Source organism: Gossypium hirsutum, chromosome A05, assembly GCF_007990345.1.
Source record: "Gossypium hirsutum isolate 1008001.06 chromosome A05, Gossypium_hirsutum_v2.1, whole genome shotgun sequence".
NCBI classification, from domain to species: Eukaryota; Viridiplantae; Streptophyta; class Magnoliopsida; order Malvales; family Malvaceae; genus Gossypium; species Gossypium hirsutum.
In genome coordinates this window covers 81,809,651-81,823,986 of record NC_053428.1, presented here as the reverse complement: position 1 = coordinate 81,823,986, position 14,336 = coordinate 81,809,651, and the positions used below count along the sequence as shown (strand labels likewise).

Sequence of the window (14,336 nt, the reverse complement as noted above, 5' to 3'; positions counted from 1 at the left end):
GCACGTTTTGGAGGAGAGGGTATTATTGCCTTTTTGGTCCCTCTTTGTTATCCGCACATGCAAATCGGTCCTTTTGCCTTATTTTTATTTTAGATTGGCCAAGAACTTTTGTTTTAAGTCCAATTTAGTCCTTTTTTAAGTTATTTTGCCATTTTATTTTTTTTACTTAAAATTAATTATTATTATTATTATTTTCCTCTTTTAAATTTTTATTATTAGTGTTATTTCATAATTATTACATATTACTATATATTCATTATTTTTTATACTCTTTTTATTAATATTATTACTACTATTATTTTTTTTATACTATGATTATATTTACTTTTTCTGGTTATTATTATTATTATTATTATTATTATTATTATATTTTTTCATTTACTTACAATACTCGTTTTATTATCATATTAATCATTTTTGCAATATTATTGCTGCTATTATTCTGTATATACATATATATGACTATTTATAATAAGTTTTTTTTCCCATTTCATATATAGTATCTTAGAATTATATTATTTTGTATATTATTTCTAAAGAGTTTTATATAATATTTTATCTTGAATGGCTACTAGTTTTTTTTTTTTGAAAAAATATTTCATATACTTAGGATGGCTTTTATAAAATTAATTTTAAAATCTTGTTATGAATTATTTGCTTAGAATTGTTTCACATTCAATTATAGATTTTCTTACTACTTATTTCATTTTTTTATTAATGTGGATATTAGGGTAGTATGTTACGTGGCTATTGCTATTATGTGTCTTATAATTTTTCTTTTTATTTATTTGTTATCTATGATTCGTTATTATAGCATTTTGTTTATGAATTATTATTTAGTGTTGTACATTATTATTCCATCGCATTTTACTTACTTAAAATGTTGTGTTTTAATATCGTTTAAGATTTAAAATTATTTTGTTCCCAAAGTTTTCAAAATAAGGCAATACTTGGTATTTGGCATCTTCGAGAAGATTGAGCCCTAACTTCTAGGTTCCGATTTTCCTCATCGAATCTAAGTAATCGAGTACCCTTTCTTAAATCAAAACAAATAGGTTTCAGATAAAAGCTTATTCTTAGGAATTCGAGATGTATTGTCCTAACTTATTTGGATATAACACTTTGTTTTCTCAAGGTAAGGATTTCTAAAAATAAAGGCAATATTCTGTATTTGAAATTTTGAAAGATTGAGCCCTAGCTTACTGGGTTCTGATTTTTCATTTGACCCAAATAACCGGATATCCTTTTTAAATTTAAGTGCATGAGTTTTGAAAATTAAAAGACAAGTTTAATTTCAAGGGTTTGAAATGTTGTATCCTAACTCACTGGGTGTGACATTTTATTTTTTTGAGATAGGAGGGTCTTAGCATTCAATTTAATTTATTCAAGTGTTCTTTTTAAATAAAAGGATCATATTCTGAAAATCTTTTCAAATTTTCGGCATTAAGACAATAATTAATCAATTAGGTACCAATTTTGGGCGTTACGAGGGTGCTAACCCTTCCTCGTGAGTAGATGATTCCCGAACCCTTCAAAATGTTTTATTGAAATGATCAATCTCAAGGTGATCTGATCACGCCTCGGAAAAATATCAGAGGCGACTCCATTTTTGTTTTTAAGTCGACTCCCTTTTTTTTTTCAAATTAAAAATGGTTTCGACAATTTCAATAAATAAAATTTTCTCTATATTATTGCTGCAAAAAAGTAAGGAAAAACAACAAAAAAAAAGGTGAAAAAAATATGGCAAGTTGAGCCAAGCTTGAAAAATCAATATTTTTAATTAGGCCATATTTGATCAAGTTAAAATGTCTATATTTCGAGTTGGGATTGGGCTTTGAAAAAATGTATTATTATTTTACTTAATCCCAAATCGAATCTAGTCTAATTCGACCCATAAATAAATCCACTTATTTTTTTTTAAATTAGATAAAAAATTTATATTAATCAAGTTTTGAAACTTTCATATATCAAAAACTAAAAACTAAAACAAATAGTGGAATAAATTTCCTTAATTATAGAGTGTGAGGGAGGGAGGTGTTTGAATGAAAAATATATAGCTATAGGATGAGATAGATATAATATTAAATTTATAAAACCATTAGTGATGGATAAACTAATAGGATTAGATAAAATAATTGATACAAACACAGTCTTCTTTGATAAAATATAATTTCGTTTCAATGTTTAATTTGATACTTAAATTAAATAATATTATGTGATTCAGTAAATATTTGACATGTGTGCTATAAAAAAAAAAGGTACTTAATTGAGACAAAAGAAAAACTCAAGTACTAAACTAAATTTTGAAGTCAATCCCAAGTATCAATTTGAAAATTTTCAGGTACCAAATAATATATTAACCCAAATGAAAATAAATAAGCGAAGAAGAGGAGTTTTGGCGGGAAAATGGTTGTCCCTGTTTAAGGCTGTGGTGGGTGGGTGATGCTGAATTAAGATCTAAGTTTGAAGGAAGCTTATGAACTGAAAATGCCTCCCAAAACCAGAAGGAAGCTTAACCCTTCTTCATCAAAGAAATCTAATGTTCCCAATAATCAATCTCAAGTTCAACCCTCCAAGTTCGGCATCCAACATTTCTTCGAACGCCATTCCCAAAACGCTCTTCTAGCTTCCCAGAAACTCAATCACCTTTCTTCTCCTCCAGCACCCCCTTCCGCTACCCCTCCCACCAATCCTATTCCTCTGTCCCCTTCCAAATCAAATGCCGCTTCCAACGGTGCCGTTTCTGTATCCCCAAACCCTAACCTCCATTCTCATTCCTCTCCGGCAACGGAGGCTGCTGATGAGGTATCGCCTTTGGTCTCCAAGTCTACCTCTCTGAAGCGTTTCAACTTTTCCCCTGGAATGGTAAACTATTTCTCACTCGCCTTCTTTTCCTTTTCTTTCTTTATCTTCGCCCATCGAACTAACGGCGACAATTGGAGTTGTAGTTGATAAAGCAGAGTCAAGACGATGGAGGGGATGAGGTCACATGGAAGATATCTCCGGTCAACGAACGTCTTCTAGCAGTCTCAAAGCACACCCCTGTATTACCTGATTCCTCAAAGCACAACTCTTTCTTAATACACCAATGCTCTCAGACCAAGGCATTTTCCTCACCTTCTTTTTCAGTTGCTCTAAGCACTTTTACTCTTACAATTCTTTACAAAAACAAAACAAAAAACAAATACCAATGCATTTCAGGGTATAAATACGGCTGCTAAGTTTGACAAATGGCTCTCGTCGCCGTCCCCCAAAGGCAAAGCTGATAAAAAGCCTTTGCTTCAGGCCAACAGGTTTGGCTTGAAAAGATTGAACCCTTTTCAGGATAAAGAGGTCGGTGACAGCATTGCTGATGAGAATACTTGTTTGTCAAGTAGACAGACTCCATTCTGCACTCCACCATCTCTACCATATTGTCCTGATAAGGTAATTGGTTAATGCATTATAACAATGTGAAATGGGGTTCTGTAATTTGACTCCTCCCTTATTTTTGTCTTAACTTAAATGCAGCTTGCCAATGGTGTTGCATCTCATCACCTGGGTTTGAAGCAGCACAAGAAGGTTTCACGCTTTCTTTTTCAATTTCATCTCTTTGTCTTAACAGATTTCCATTCTTTTCTTTCATATCTGATTATCCTTTAACAGAAGTGGACATTTTCTTAATACTATGTTTTACTTTTAGGTATGCATATTGTTGTAGCATATATTACCAAAAGTTTCTGCATAACTCAAATGACATATTCCTTTTTACAGTTTGTATTCAATTATCTTCCTGTTTTCGTTTTTTTCTTCTTCTTATAGTTCATCTCCATTTGGATATTTTTCTTTTACAGGCATTGCTTGAACTTCTAGATCAAGTAGAAGATGTAATTTCTGTTGAGGATTTTGTATCCAGTGAATCAGAGCCATATTCATCAAAAGCGCAAGAGGGAATGTCCAAAGAAATTCCTGTAACAGCTGATTCTATAGGAAATGATGTGTCAATGGGCACAACAAACAAGGTCTCTGGGACATCTTCTAATGGTTATTTCCTAGTATTGGAGGTATGCTTCTTCCCCTCCCCATTTTTAGCAAATTATGTATGAAGGAAACAATATGTTCTTTGATACTGATATTGTTGCAAATATATCTCTGCTGAAGGTCTCTGAGAAGCAAACATTTCCAGAGTCCGGTGGTTCTCAATGGCCATATAAGGTTTTTACTGTGCCTTAATCACGAACATCTTAATAATTCACTGGATTGTTGAGGGAACTAATAGCATTTGCTTCTCAGGTTCTTCGCTTGGTAAATGAGAAAAGTGGGGAAGAGCGTGCTGTTTATTTGTGGGAAGAGTGGTATGTTGCGCAAAAGTCTTCCTTTTCACATTCAATAACTTTAATGTTATTTTCAAATGACAAAATCAGTTAGCTTTTATTTCACTAAGGTTGATTTCTGCCCAGTAATATGCTGAAGTGCACCTTTTCATACCATCTCCACGTTCTTACAGCTTTATTAGTAAAATTGTCCAAGAAAGCTCTGTTGTAGATGTAATAGGCTAAATAGTGCCAAGGCTTTACTAAGGTTGGCTAATTTCATGTGTCTGCTCTATGCTCTTGTTCACCCATCTCTAGTGGCATTTTTGCTTGGTTCTGAATCAGTCTTTCTATTTTAACGGTTACCATGCACTTGATCTTTTGATGTAAACCTTATAGTTTGTTTTAGTTTGTGCCTTCCCAATTGTTGATAGTTTACTGCTGGTAAGATAATGTTTCTCACCGTTCCTTGAAACAATTTCCTCAGGTCCTACAGTGTTATTGCACCTGGAGACACTGTGAATGTCATTGGTGAATTTGATGAAGAGGGAAAGTGTAATGTGGATCATGAAAATAATTTTCTTATCGTTCATCCAGATATTCTGGTCTCTGGAACTCGGGTAAGTGTCATGCAGTTAAACGATGTAGCTTTTTTCTTATGGATTTTGTAATCATGGAAAGTCTCAACCACCTTTATTACATCAAATTTAGTTGTCTTAATCCCTGTGGGTATCTAAAACCACATTTTGGTTTGCTTTCTAATAATATAAAAAAAGGTGGCTGGCAGTTTTAGTTGCCCAAGGAGAACTGTCCTAGATGAGAGACTACGATGCAATGAGCATTCAACTGCAGCTCTTATTGGCACCTTGCTCCACCAAATTTTTCAGGTCTTGTGAGAGGAAAAGCTATTCTATGATATTAAATTTTCTAATAGTCCATATGGATTTCTCCATCAATAAACTAGCTTCCAAGATTTTCTTAACTGTCTACATCTCAATTTTCCTCGTTTTATTCAGGCAGGACTTGTGAAAGAGTCCCCTACAGTACACTTTTTGGAAGAATATGCGAGAATAGTGCTCCAGAAGAACATGGAGAGCTTATACGCATGTGGAGGTGGAGATTTAGATAAATATTCCTTTACTATTTTCCAATTTTCTGCTGCAAGATATTTTAGGTTCTTCATCAGTCCACTACACTTGTAAAAATCTTATTAATGTTCCATTAAGTCTTGTTTAATGTTCCAATGACATATTAGCAGCTCTTATGAACCATTATCTGAAATTCTGATATCTGGTTTTATGCTTCATTGCAGTAAATGAACATGAAATATATAAAACCTTGACTGAAGCTATTCCGAAACTAGTAAATTGGATTGGTCTCTTCAAAGATACACAGGTGAGCTGGCATTTTCTCTTTGTTGTTACTTTTTCCTGTTACCTGGCTGGTGTATAACTCCAGGTTTTCTTCCACCCTTAAATTGTTGAGGACCCTGCATTTTATTGCATAAAGGTGTTCTGACTTTGCCCCTGCGGCAAGTTCTAGATTTATGGGAGGTTGGGTTTGGGGGGGGGGGAGATGGGCAGGTATGTAGATGGGGAACCCTGGCCGCTTCATCATGTGGGTTGGTGACGACCAGGCTGAAGAGTGGCTATAAATGAATATGCTTTTGTGATTGTATATGTATATATGGACATGTATATGCATATATGTTACAGGTATATTTCTTGGAGGTTGGTGTACTAGGAACCTTACAATTCATCTTGTAATGAATTAAATAAAATCTCTTTTTTTTTGCATCATATGAGATGGAGCACTGTATGAAAACTTTGTATTCTTGAGTTAATTTTACTATGAGCAGGAGCCGCAAGTTCCCACTGTAGATTTTGGATCTGATAATGGGGCAAAAAAGGTTGAAGTTTTAGAGGTTAGCATCTCCTTCATTCTCTTATGCACATGATTCCTTAATGAATTTGATGTATCTTGACATTGGTCCCTCAGAGAAGAAAAACATGCATTTACAGATGTGCATGCCTTTTGGTATTGTCATTTTTAAATGACAAGCATATCTAGCTGTTCATGTAAGCCCACTAAGGTAACCTGAAAATTCATGGCATCCGGTTATGCTCACTACTCAGTGTTAAAGAGATGTGTGATTTTCACCTAATTTTGCTTTTCTATGTTCTTTGGCTTATTGTTAGCTTGATTGCTGATTCTGGGCCTCCAAAAAGTTTCATTTTTACGAAGTCTGAACTTGTAAAATGCATATATAAGGACTTCATTCTAATTGTAGGTAATTGATATTGAGGAACTGGCATGGGCCCCGAAGTATGGTCTGAAAGGAATGATTGATGTTTCAGTCAGAGTAAAGGTTGACTCAGGTGGAAAAGAAGGTCATGAGAAGATCATGCCTCTAGAGTTTAAGACTGGAAAAATGGCTAATGGCCAGGCAAGTAATATGAAAAGCAACTCTATGTGGATTAAATCTTGGAAAATGTACATTGCATTTTCTAAGCTACATAGTCTCATTGTCCTTGTATGCATGCTTGTCATTTATGCAGGCATCCGCTGAACACTGTGCCCAAGTGATCTTGTACTCTCTTCTTATGTCTGAGAGGTATTGAAATCTTATTCCTTTTACTTCTGTTTTACCCTTTTTTGTGTTTCAGGTGCAGCTATGGTGAGGGGTTGTGCTGAGTAATGATTATTTTCTTCACTTTTTACTTGTTAGGTACCTAAAACATATTGATTCTGGTCTTCTATACTATCTCCAGTCAGATCAGACGCAAGTAATGAAGCTACCTTCTGTCCTTTGTACATCTCTATTTTTCAGTGGCATTAAGCATCTGTTGGTGTTTTGTGTAGGGGATTATAGTTCGAAGGTCTGACTTGGTTGGGTTAATCATGCGTCGTAATGAGCTTGCACATGATATTCTTAAGGCATTAACAACACAACAACTGCCCCCCATGTTACAGGTTTGCCTGTTACTGAATTATTTGTACCATATATTTATAAACATTTTTTTGATATGAATGAGAGGCTCTATGTTGTTATTGTAGATTCCAAGCATGTGCAAAGGCTGTCGGCATCTTGACGTTTGCACCCTTTATCATAAGGTAAACTTATTTCCTTATTGTAGTCCAGGGAGTGAAGTGCTGTCTCAACTGGTATGTTAGCTGTAGCGATACCTGTTTCTTTTCGAGGACTATCCTGTCTAAATTTTGCATAGAAAGGTCAAAATCCTTAGAGAAAGGTTAAGCAGGATTTCCATTTGTGCTTCTATGGGCTGCGGTGCATCAACCTGAATATCAAGTTTTTATCATTGGCTGATTTTGTTCAATTGCTGCAGGCATTTGGTGGGAATACAGAGAGTAGCGGATTAGGTGATATATTTGATTCACATGTACATCATTTTTCAAATGCTCATGGTGTTTTCCTCAGACATTGGGATCAGTTGATTGACCTAGAAGCTAGAGAGATGCAGGTGATTTGGTTACTCCAAAGCATCACTAATGGTAAACTGATAGTTTTTTAATCCTGAACTCTTTTTTTTCACTATTTCAGCTTGCAAAGAAAGAAATCTGGCGTTCTCATAATCACAAGAATGAGAACTCTACTGGTTGCCTTTCTTCTCTTGTTCTTGATGAACTTCCACAGCAGGAATCTCATAAAGAAAATAGATTCATCTATCATTTTGTGTGTCGATATTCGCCTACTAACAATTTAAGTGGATCTGATAGAAATTCTATTAGTGCTGCTTCTTCTCTGACCAAAGATTTGGATTGCAGTCTTAAAAGTGGAGATTATGTGGTACAATTTCTTGCATTTCTTTTGCTTCTGCTTTGTCATTCCTATCTTCACATATTTAGTTGTTCCGCTTTATGGTTATTTAAAATCTTGCAATGGATAAAAAAATGATTGTTATGATCATCATGTTTGCTTTTGCTGGGAGGTTTTCTAGTTTCAATTTTCTAACCTTCTTGTTGCTATGATTCCAGCAAATTCTGAAACACTGTAGTGTCCATGCTCTTCTGCTATACTTTGGTTGTCTTTGACTAGAATTGTAGAGAATGGAGAAATTTCTTGTAATATTAGGGATTGTGGTAGCTGTTGACTCTAGAGAGACTGGTAACAGTAAATTTACATGTTTGTAGTACTGGTAAATAATTTTAGCTTCTATCATTTGATACTTAGCTATCAGAATTATCCATGTGCTATATCTAATTAGTTTTTCATGTATATACTTATTGCTTCATAATCCCATAGTAACCTGCTTTATATGGATATGTTCTGATAGTGTTAGGGTCCTATAATACCTGTAATGTTTCCCCTAAATGTAATTAGAATTATGCTTCAGGAACAAGAGTTAGTTGTATATGTTATATTTTTTACTACAATTGTCATGATCACTTAGAGGGTACAGTTTTCATTGTTGAAGGAATCGATAATTACTTAAGTTTATATTTTTCTTTATGATCAGTCAATGAGCATTTCATTTCATAAATTCTGTTTTCCAATAAGTTCCATTTAACGTCTTATTATTAGCTCTTTTTTTGTTTCTTATACTGTTTTCGGTTTTTAGATACTTAGCACTGAATCTGGCCATCAATTTGTTGCCACTGGGATCATTGTGGAGCTCAGCCCTGACCGTGTTTCTGTAAGCTTAAAGTTTCCTTGCTTAATAGTTTTGCCTATGAAATTGACATATTAGCTGAAACATCATCCACAAGATGTCATAGGATGTGTGCTAAATTGGCTCAGAAATTAGTGATAATCCTTGAACATTCAAACTCAAATAGGTCTAATGCCTGGGGGGTTATCTTGTCTTTGGTGAAAGTCAGGTTTCTTTTTCTAAGGGCTTAAGGCTTCCAGGGGGTAATTTGTCTTCAATGCGAGAAAAACTACTCCAGGAGGTCTGGCGGATCGATAAGGATGAAATCATGACCTCCTTTTCAGTTATGCGGTAATTTCCATATTATAGTTAAATTTTGACTTCTTTTACTACTTTCTTCTGTTCTCTTGTGACATCTGGACCATAAAGAGATGAGAAATATACTGTGTTTATGTTCATTTTTTTTCCTTGTTATTGCTGAAGGTTCAACCTCATTCAAATGTTTCTAGACAATGAGCAAAGTTCTCATCTCAGGAAGATGATTGTTGACCTTGCAGTGAATGTTTCTTGCTCTCTTATATGGTTTTCTAGTGTTAACATTGTTTTTTCCTTCTACCATCTTTATTAGTATTGTTTTGCCTAGTGCAGGCTCCTAGATTTGACAGTGGATGCATATTCAGCCAAGACCCAGCAATATCTTATATCTGGTCCGAGAAGAGCTTAAATGATGATCAGCGTAGAGCTATTCTCAAGGTTTCAAAATCCTGGTTAACAAGACATTTTGTTGAACAGAAGCATTCTCAGTTGACCTAACATTTTCTAAAGAAAGTCCATTGTTACTTATTCTGCAAATCCATTTTTTCCAGATACTTACAGCAAAGGATTATGCTCTAATTCTAGGAATGCCTGGAACAGGCAAGACATCTACAATGGTACATGCTGTAAAAGCCTTGTTGATGAGAGGTGCATCCATTTTGCTGACATCCTACACAAACTCTGCAGTTGATAATTTACTCATCAAATTAAAATCTCAGGTCCTCTTTATTCTCAGATTGTCTTGTTATGTTTTCAGGTGTTAGGATTCCTGCATTACAATTCACTGAAGTATGCAATGCTATCCATTAGAACTCCGTGCATTTGCAAAATCAATGCACATAAACCATAGCTACACAAGTTGGCAAAATAGGAAAGCATATTTCATGTGTTCTCTGCATGTAACATGTACACTTTTTCTTTGTGCAAGTGTTATTTTGAGACATTGCTAGAAGGTAGTCTTTTGAAGGTTCTTTTTTATGTAAATATCATGTTGAAGTTGTAAAAATTCTATTCCTCAGTGTATAAGTTGGGTTATATTCTACTGTGGCCTCTAAAGCTAATCAGGAGTATTGACTTATGATGAATACGCATGCTTTTATCATCCTTGTGATCTATTTGATATTAAATCTACTTGAGATTTCTTTTCTGTTCCACCGGTCTAATTGAAATTTATGTGGAAAAAAATGCAGGGCATTGATTTTGTGCGCATAGGAAGACACGAATCTGTGCATGAGGAAATTAAGGGGCATTGTTTTTCAGGTTGGAAAGTATATTATTATCAGTGTTGCAGTCAGCATGCTACTTGGTGTCTTCTTTATGTAGTAAATTGTTTGTGACAGGGATGAACATTAATAGTGTTGAAGAAATTAAACTGAAATTTGACCAAGTCAAAGTTGTTGCTGTCACTTGCTTGGGCATCACTAGTCCATTACTCTCTGGAAAGAAATTTGATGTATGCATTATCGATGAAGCTGGACAGACAACCCTCCCAGTATGTACTATTTCCAGTTTATGCATTTTGATTTTCATCTAGACTATGATCCATGTTCAATGATACTATATCGAGATTTCAAACATAAAGTGGTGGGAAAATAAATCCATGTTCAATTATACTTTATGTAGATTGCATACCTAAAGTGGCAGGAAAATAAATAGAGGAAATAGAAACAAAGGCTTACCCATTATTTATGGGAAAAAAATGAGGGTAAAACTGGAAAAGAAAGTAGGGAGAAAAGGCTAAGAGGATCCTAAAGTTGCATGATGAAGAATCTATATTTTGAGTTTTGTTGTCCAGAAAAGCAAAAACATGCTTGACACAATTTCATCTTTTTATTATATGAGGATGCTATCATGTTGTTCAGTATATTCTATAGACTACTTTTAGTTTCCAGGAATAAGAGGTGCTACTGTTTGTATTTAAAAAGCGGAAAGTCAGATGTTATCTGGACTTAACTCTCAGTTGATGAAAGATCATGTCGTATCAGGTGTCACTAGGACCCTTGATGTTTTCATCTACATTTGTCCTCGTTGGAGATCACTATCAACTGCCTCCCTTGATTCAGGTATGTATATATTTATCGTCAGCTCTAGCTATTTAACTTGCTGGAGAAAACTTGAAGCTCTTTCCCAGTGTAATGCCTATTGATTTCCAGAGTACAGAGGCTCGAGAAAAAGGAATGGGAATAAGTTTGTTCTGCAGGCTATCAGAAGCACATTCACATGCAATTGCACCATTGCAAAGCCAGGTTAACCCTTGAGATAACTAAAATTTTGTATCTCAATTCTTTGATATTTTATTATTGTCTGAATTTATTAATTCTTTTTCCTATAGTACCGAATGTGTCAAAGTATTATGGAACTGTCAAATGCCTTGATATACGGTGATCGATTACGTTGTGGTTCTCCTGAAATAGCTAATGCAAAACTCAAGTTCACAAAACCAATCTCTTGTTCATCATGGCTAAAAATTGTAAGAGTGGTTTCTAATTTCCTTGTTTATAACCTGTATTTGTTTTTTTTTTTTGAAGCCTATGTGGTTTGTGCTAAGATTGCTGTTATCATCAAAATTCAACATTTTTGTGCTACTTAAAATAGCATTTTCCACTTAAATTTCCTTATGGATGCAGGTTCTAAATCCAAGCGAGCCAGTCATTTTTGTTAATACAGGTTTGATAGTTATTTAATTTTACTTGGCATCTTTTGAATACTTGTATGTCTGAACCCTTACCAGAGTGTTTTCCATGCTTAGATATGTTGCCTGCTTTAGAGGCTAGAGACCAGAAAACTGTGAACAATCCAATGGAAGCTTATATAATTGCAGAGGTAGGATCCAAATTTGACTAAAATATTTTACCGGAAATTATTCTTTTGTTGTGGATGTGACCGACCAGAATGCAACTTGATGCATGGGATGGCATGACATTTACTCGTTTCATATAGATAACAGATGGATTAGTCAACAATGGAATTGAAGGCAAAGATATCGGCATCATTACACCTTATAACTCACAGGCAAGTTTCATCAGACATACTTGCAAAGCATCCGTGGAGACGCATACTATTGACAGATACCAGGTTGGACTGATGCTTAGCAAGCCTTTATTATCTTGTCTTGTTGCGTCTTAGGTGCTATTATTGATTCTTCATATTAATGAGCACGGGTGTTTCAATTACCATTATTGTCCAGGGGAGAGACAAGGACTGCATATTAGTATCCTTTGTTAGGTCCAATGTGAATCCTAGAAGCTGCAGTGCTTCACTGCTTGCAGATTGGCATAGGATTAATGTTGCTCTAACACGACCCAAGGTATTATAGTTGTTAAAAATTCATCTTAGTTGGAAAGCAAACATTTAGTCTCTAAAATAAAAATAGTATGGTTTATGATGGATTGTTGATTGTACAGAAGAAGTTGATAATGGTGGGGTCATGGAGAACCCTGTCAAAGGTTCCAATGCTTAAGCTTCTTATTGACAAAATTGATGAGCAATCTGGTATTTTGAGTTTGTCCAACGATGATTTCAACCACCGAACTTTGGCGCTTCAGAGATGCTCTTTGATACGAGTCACAAAAGCCCAAATTCTTGAAGGCGAGGCCCAATAAGCAAATTCCCAGCCCAATCAAGAAATCCATCCATACTTAGTTGAAAATCAGGCCAAATTGTCAAAGTGGCCCAAGTTGTAAAGTTTTATTTTTATTTTTATTTATTTATTTATTTATTTACTTAGTTTAAATTTTTATGTCAATATTCAGTCCAAGAGTCCTAGATAAAATGACCTTTGAACGAATTTCCATATTAAAATAATTAGGAGTTTTTTTTTATTTTAGTTTTCTAATTAGATTAGGACTAGTTATAAGGCCTATTTACAGGCATGACTGTCCACCTTGTTAAACACTTATCATTATTATTAAAATTTCAGATTTGTTGAGAGCAGAATTTTCTTTGAGTTTTCTTCAAGATTTTTCTCTTGAGTTTTCTTTAGAAGTTGTTTTAACAATCTTTTTGATTGTGGGAGCCATCTTCAACCTTCTTCTTGCCATTGATATTCTTTGGAGGGGAGATTAGAGCCGTTTGAAGGGAGTTGTGAGATCTTTCGAGATTTCAAGGCTTCTTAGGACTTATCTTTTAATTTCTTACTGTCAATTCTTTCTTTATTTCTACTTGTGCTGAATCATTATCTAATCTATTTTCTGTTCTTATTGTGTTTTCAGCCTTTTTCTATCTTAAGGAATCAGCCCAAAAATCCTCAATTTTTAGGGTTTTTCCATACTCTTTTTGGGTGAAATTAGATTGTCGAAATTTGGGGAAAACTATCTTGGTGTTCAATTGGGCAGAATCACAATCTCCTTGAGGGTTTCAAGAACCCTAACACTTATTTCTATTCTCAATTTGATTCTTTGCTGATTTGGGGATTTTATTTCAGATCTGAAAATTTAAAAATCTAATCTTTTAATTTTCTGTTTCGTTTCAGATCTAATTGTTTAGAGTTTTCGTAGGAGTTTCTCGTGACTTGGCAACTCGATCTTGGTCCGCGCGCAACCCCGTATCATTTGGTATCAGATTTTGGGCGTTTTGGGTGTTCTTGGTTGATTTCTAAACTGATCTCTATTTTTTAAATTACAAACAGCAGTTTTACCCAGAAAAATTTTCGAAAAAAAATTCATTTGAGTGGGTAAACGTTTTCTGATTGATCTGAAATTTTATATACATATTTTTGGCACTGTTATTGAATATGCAAAAATATTTCCCGCAAAAAAATAAGTCGAAAAAGTCAAAAAATTGAAAAAAGACGAAATCCAATAAAAAATTAAAAAAATATTCAGCGGGTTGAATTTGGTGCCCAAATTTTCCAGATCAAAAATTCAATATTTGAAGACATTCCAGATTTAATTTTGTGATTTTTTGAGATCGGGAACACCTCGAACGAAGTTGTCAAGTTACTCCACAGTTTTTCGGGTTTTCTGTTTTCAGCAATTTTTATTGATTCTTAGCTGTAGGTTTTCATTTGTTTGCTTTTTATTATCCTTTTAAAATATCTAACACCTTCTTGTTTCTTGTGTTAGTAGGATTTAAACGTGTGCACAATCCTTCCTCGGTGCAACACGAATCACTTGGTGTC

At 34.4% G+C, this 14,336-nt stretch overlaps 1 protein-coding gene across 4 annotated transcripts; it reads left to right on the top strand.

The window, feature by feature from the left end:
* Window positions 1-2,414: 2,414 nt before the first annotated feature.
* On the top strand, window positions 2,415-13,162 carry LOC107896297 (DNA replication ATP-dependent helicase/nuclease JHS1). Of its 4 annotated transcripts, none has more exons than XM_041112517.1 (34): window positions 2,420-2,865; window positions 2,949-3,104; window positions 3,202-3,426; window positions 3,511-3,561; window positions 3,834-4,043; window positions 4,141-4,194; window positions 4,273-4,334; window positions 4,780-4,912; window positions 5,069-5,179; window positions 5,309-5,405; window positions 5,605-5,687; window positions 6,151-6,216; window positions 6,583-6,738; window positions 6,851-6,906; window positions 7,021-7,078; window positions 7,155-7,265; window positions 7,350-7,406; window positions 7,640-7,774; window positions 7,855-8,100; window positions 8,873-8,947; window positions 9,132-9,253; window positions 9,386-9,464; window positions 9,551-9,655; window positions 9,769-9,936; window positions 10,408-10,477; window positions 10,558-10,709; window positions 11,203-11,280; window positions 11,371-11,463; window positions 11,550-11,687; window positions 11,845-11,884; window positions 11,967-12,040; window positions 12,158-12,292; window positions 12,405-12,524; window positions 12,622-13,162. In XM_041112517.1, exons 1-34 carry the CDS (start codon window positions 2,488-2,490, stop codon window positions 12,817-12,819), a joined length of 4,092 nt encoding a protein of 1,363 aa, XP_040968451.1. In that variant the 5' UTR covers window positions 2,420-2,487; the 3' UTR covers window positions 12,820-13,162. The 4 variants fall into 4 exon arrangements, 3 of the variants coding, with proteins under 3 accessions (XP_040968453.1, XP_040968451.1, XP_040968452.1); XM_041112518.1 differs by having other exon boundaries at window positions 9,386-9,458; window positions 12,622-13,150; XM_041112519.1 differs by lacking the exons at window positions 12,405-12,524; window positions 12,622-13,162 and having other exon boundaries at window positions 2,417-2,865; window positions 12,165-12,292.
* The last annotated feature ends 1,174 nt before the right edge of the window (window positions 13,163-14,336 follow it).